The sequence below is a fragment of the Fusarium tjaetaba genome (assembly GCF_013396195.1).
Source record: "Fusarium tjaetaba strain NRRL 66243 chromosome Unknown NRRL66243_c0000072, whole genome shotgun sequence".
NCBI classification, from domain to species: Eukaryota; Fungi; Ascomycota; class Sordariomycetes; order Hypocreales; family Nectriaceae; genus Fusarium; species Fusarium tjaetaba.
In genome coordinates, this window is record NW_023501268.1 from 228 (window position 1) to 5,818 (window position 5,591).

Consider the following 5,591-nt stretch of genomic DNA (forward strand, 5'->3'; position numbering starts at 1 on the left):
GAAGGTCAGTAATCCAGACCACGGCCCATGCGCTTCCTCCTACGCTGAAGTCAGTCGGTGGCTCAAAGCTCTTAGGTGACTCGCTAGAAACGTGCTGTCATGCAAAAGACATGCAAAGGCTTGGGGAAGTCAATGATAAAGGCAGTACTTTGAAAAAGCGACAACTGTCTTGGGCAGTCAGATCAATCTTAGTCCGACTGAGCTTATCGGGTTTCGATAGAGATGGGTTGAGCCTTATTGCCCAATGTAACCACGTGTGGTAACAATGCCAGGACTTGGCGAGATGGGACGAGATGAGATGATTTGGGAAGTCAACGGGATGGGTGAGTAGACAGGTCAAACGCCAGTCTCCGAAACAATACATGAGACTCGATAGGATATGGCTACGAAGTAATTGACTGATATCCAAGCCTCCAGCTCTTTGTCATTGTCCTACTCTTGGAGGGTTATCAGATGGATTTACCCTAGAATCAGAGATGGTCCCCAGTGCCCTACGTTGTTCGAGGGTGTGTAAGTTGCCTAAGGTACCTAGAGAGTCTAACACATACTAAGTTACGTACCGTACTTTATAAGGTCAAAGACATGAATCAAAGAAAGGCAAAGACACTCGGCTCGAATTGCTTGTTCAATGATAATCTAAAGAGTGACGTTTTAAACATTAATATATCTGTCGCCGTCTGGATGAACTCTCGCCGGCTAATGCTAGTACAATATGATGACCCTCGATCCCGGTCAAGCCTTAAAGAATAGTGGCATTAATAGGTAATTATTAGTTGCATTAGCAGAGTTTTTATCGCTCTTCGTTGGCCAACAAACCAAGGAAACCTGGCGCAACTACTAACTAATTCCATTCAGTTATCAATTCCAGCGGGCAGTGCCATTGCCAGTTCCATGCCCAGTTTGAGGGAGGAGACCTCGTCGCAGTTTTGACAGCGCAACTTCCTTACCTTAGTTAGCAGGTAGGCCCCTACGTCAGTCAGTGCGCGCACCTCTTCTGCCCCCTTCCAACTTGTACTTTACCTTGACCTCTTCTTCTCATCATCACCCCTAGGTAAAGAATAACCATTCGCACAGGATGGTGATACCTCCTCAACTCATGCGTGGATAAAGAACCTCCCCGGAAAGACGCCGTTGGCCCAAAAAGAGGAGTATGTTGTTCTTGTGCTCCCCTTGCTTCGTCCTTCCCAGCCGCTCGATTTACCTACTTAGCTGCATTTGCAGCACTGCACTGCTTGCTTGTACGGGCTCCGAGCTGCGCAAGACGGCCGCGCGACAACGTTCAAGCCATTGCGCGACAATTACTAATTTTCGAGCTGCAAACAGATTCGCTGGACGAAAAAAGCCCTTTCAAACGGCCTCCATAAGAACATTCGATCAAACTAAACGAGCTGCTGATTTGCTGCTCGGCCACGCGCGCGCAAACCTCCAAACAACCTTTTTTGTTCCTTGCGTGGGCTTCGTCGAACAAATGCGATTGTGCGCAAACTCGCGTCGTCTCTATAAATTCCACCACATAAAGTAATCGGCTACCTGAGCCAAATACTGTTCATTTCGCGCTGGTTATTTTACGTATCGCGTGCGCGTGCGTTTTGTGCGAAGTGCTTGCAGTTGGAGATTCTCTCTTACTAGTGGCTCGTTTCTCGAGATCTCTCAGCTTGTCTGGACCTTGGTCTGTCGGGCGGTCACTACAGCTCCTAACGAGCACCAACCCCCCCATTTTTCCAGCTTCCGGCCTGGCTTGGGTTTCCTGCCACCAGCTTTTTTTTGACATCACCAGCCAGTGCCCATCCTCTTGGGCTCACATACACTCACCCAACTTGACCCTCCTCACCTTTACTTCGCTCGCCTCAACATTCCAGTTGGGCAATTACACTTCTCGGTTCTGTCTCGAGTAGACTCAGACCGGACTGAGACCTGGCCGTCCTTCCCGAGACCATCACTGTCATTCAGATTGAAGAGGCCTCTTCATTCTGATCTGCTCACCCGTTTGGCAACTCGAAAAGAACCCGACTTTTTGTACAACGCATCGAGCTTCCCCCACTCCACCCTCCCGAAACCTCCACCGTAACGCAACACACCACCAGCGCCCGCTGGTGAACCTTCAACTTGTCGAACTTTCGCAACCCAATTCCTCGCCCTTTCAGCGCCGCAGACGTGACCAGAATACGATCATCATCTGCTTCTTACGACCGTCACGACCCTAACGTGCCCACGACCCCTACCCAGCACCCGCAACGCCAGCATTCAAGGACTCCAAGTCTTGGCTCACGACCGCTGTTTAATCAGACGTCGGATCCCATTGAGCGGCTCTCCACGCCCCGAAGTCTTCGTCGAACCCCAAGATTTGACGCACCTCCGACTCCAGCACCTGAGCCTCGCAAAGTCCATATCGCAGCTGCCTCTCTCGGTTTTGAACCCAAGGCGACCCTCGCACCCGTTGACAACCTACCGGAGAACCATCCCACTGTATTGGGACTTATCCCCGTTCGTTCAGCGCCGCATCAAGCTCGCCGCCCCCGCCGACGGCTCTCACAGGACCTAACTGAAGATCCTGACGAGGTGTCTTCTGAGCATCCCCAGTCCCCTCCGAGACAGACCCCTTCCGTACCTGCAAACTATCCAGAACCACACCCCGTGGTTAAGATCTCCAAGCATACCCACAGCGCCATCCTCTTTGCACTCGAGGAGGCGCTGCGCAACCCCAATCCTTTCACTCCAGATCTCGAAGAGGAATCCGCAAGCATGGCCGACCTTATGGCTTCTGGAGGCATGCCTCCAGTATCCAATGGCAAGCCAGCCGCCTCCCCATTCCGCCCTGGCGCAACTCCTGGTCAAACGGGCTCACCCTCTGGTATCAGAGGCCCAAGGATGATCATGCAGGAGCGTGCAGCTCGGGAAGCGCGCCAACGCGCTGAGGCAGAGGCGCAACAGCGCGAGAGAGCCGAGCAGGAGGCGCGCATTCTGGAGCAGGCACGGAGAGCAGAGGAACAGCGTAGATCTGCTGGCGTTGCTGCTGGGCAGGTTCCTGACGCAGAAGCGCGTCAACCCATGAACCCTCAGCGTCAGGCGCAAGCCGTCCCTGATAACACATCAGCCCGCCCCCGGGCAAACACAACATCACAAGTACCAGCTAGCCGGCCCGGACGATCTGGTACTACCAATCAACCACCTCCCCAAACTTTCACGGGCCCAACTCCCGGAAACCAACCCAATTTTGCTGCACAGGGCACTGAGAGCGGAAACCAGGGAGGTGCCAGTGGCTCAAAGACCCGAAATTCTTTTCCTCATGCGTTTGAGCGATGGGAGACGTTATCTGCGCACTGGGAAGGACTGACCAGCTACTGGATCCGTAAGCTTGAACAAAATAAGGATGAGTTGAATCGGGATCCTCTGAATCAGCAGCTCGCGCGCCAGGTGACAGATCTATCTGCGGCCGGAGCCAATCTGTTTCATGCTGTTGTTGAGCTCCAGCGTCTTCGCGCAAGTTCGGAGCGAAAGTTCCAGCGATGGTTCTTCGAAACTCGAACTGAATTGGAGCGCGCGCAAGAAGTCAATGCCATGTTGGAGGCTGCCCTAGACCAAGAACGTCGAGGCCGAGCAGACGCTATCCGAGAAGCTGTCGAGAATGAGCGAGGAACTTCTAAAGCTCAAAAACAGCTTGCTGAGATGCGCAAGGAGCTGTCCATCTCTAAAGAGGAGGCGCGTCGTGCATGGGAGGAACTGGGGCGACGTGAGCAGGAGGAACGTGACAGAACGCTATCTCTTCAGTCAGGACAGCCTACTATTGTCGGAGGCGTTCAAGTGGTTCCAATGACACATGGCGGTCCAAGCAGACATCAAAGCAGCAGAGCTCAAGGGGCTTATCAGACGGAGTATGGAGCTAGTTACCCGCCTGAGACGACTTCCTCTCCCCGGACTCAGCCTCCAACAACAAGTGCTGGCGAATATCGCCAACAGGGTGGTGGCCTTCAAGCACCAGTATCAGAGGGTGGTTACAGCGAAGGTGAGTACGTGATTGATGCAAATGGCAACTTCCTGTTGGATGCCCAAGGAAATAAGATTCCCTTCGCTGGACCACCTTCTACATATTCCGGTTCTGATGCTGAAGCAGAAGAGTATGCAACACCCGCTACCACCAATCCACCAAGCGGTAAACAAGATTCTCCTTCCACCTCTACTGGAGGAGGAGGAGGAGGCAGTGGAGGAAGCGGAGGCCAATGGACTGGCGCATACTCAGACCCCCAAGACTATTCCGGCCAAGGCTATGGGACTCCTGGCTGGGAGACAGTCCCTCGTCATCACCATCCTACCCGGCTGAGTGATGTCATGGAAGAGGAGGATGAACGCAGCCGAGCCAGTACGAGCCGTGTGTAGGACTCTGCGAGTTCATGCTGATGCACATGGCCGGCGTGTATACGGTTCTCTTTTCAAACAGTAATTTAATTGCAACCAAACGACACATTCATTTGAAGCCGGGCCAGTTACAAGACAACTACGGTCCACTACAGCAAAGGAGAGCTCTAATCTTTTAGATCAGTCGTCAGTTACAGTTCTATGTTGGAGCGTTGTCGCATTATTACAGCCATTCCCGCTTTACAGCACTGGGAATTCGGTCCCAGGACGTGTTCTGTTGTACATTCGACCGAAGCGAGTTTCTTCGACCAAGTCTGCATCTAGAGAAGGTCTTAATTATGTCATAATAATTCGCACCATGCCTGGGACCCTGTTCGAATTGACCGCTTTTTGTTCAATCGTATCTATACATCAGTTACAAATATCGAAGCGGAGTCGGGATCACACAGCAAAACAGTTGCCTCGTGCGTTCTTACATATCTCTTTTATTATGCACTTATCATGAAAATTTTCGAACGACTGAATCAATAGCAACGAAGAGTTGTTGCGGATATGGTCTTGCCATCACGAAAGAAGCTTCACTTCTGACCTGATCAATTCGGAGACAACTTTCGCTACTAGGGGACATTTGGAGTTCACATCTGTTGCATGTATGGTTTTATTGCTAAAATAAGAACGAGATGTGGAGTTGAGGGTCTTGGAGTACGGAGTGCGTATGGAAATTGGAGTTTTTACTATTGTTTCTCTCATTTGCATGGATGATAGGAGATCCTGGCCAACTAATAATTGCTAGATGGGATCGGTGTTGCACGGCCGCCTTCATAAGGACTAGAGTACAGGGTCAATGTGAAATTACTACGTTTTACGATGCAAACATTTGACCAATCTCAAGCAGCATGTTATATGTTCGGGATTGATATTAAGGTGACTAGCCCAACTGCGACTGCGCTCGAAGGCATCTGTGGGACAGAAAATGCAAATACTCCAGCGGCAATGCGTTGTCGTCGATACTATTCATTCGAGCCCTAAAACGTATATATATATATATATATATGTGTGTGTGTGTGTGTGTGTGTGTGTGTACATTGGTATGCCTTCGAAGGGTTGTTTGAAACCCAGGAGCCTTGCCATGGACACTAATCAAGAAACCCAGAAGAAACTCTACACAAGAAAACGCCGTTCGTTCGCCTCTCTTACTCTTCACAACTCCAAAAGCTACATAGAGAGATATTTCGTAT

At 51.0% G+C, this 5,591-nt stretch overlaps 1 protein-coding gene across 1 annotated transcript; it reads left to right on the top strand.

The window, feature by feature from the left end:
* Positions 1–265: 265 nt before the first annotated feature.
* On the top strand, positions 266–4,374 carry FTJAE_3848 (uncharacterized protein; the record flags this gene model as incomplete). Its single annotated transcript, XM_037350190.1, has 4 exons — positions 266–323; positions 377–390; positions 1,075–1,148; positions 2,145–4,374. The coding sequence occupies 4 exons, from the start codon at positions 266–268 to the stop codon at positions 4,372–4,374; spliced, it is 2,376 nt and encodes a 791-aa protein (XP_037209014.1).
* Positions 4,375–5,591: the final 1,217 nt, after the last annotated feature.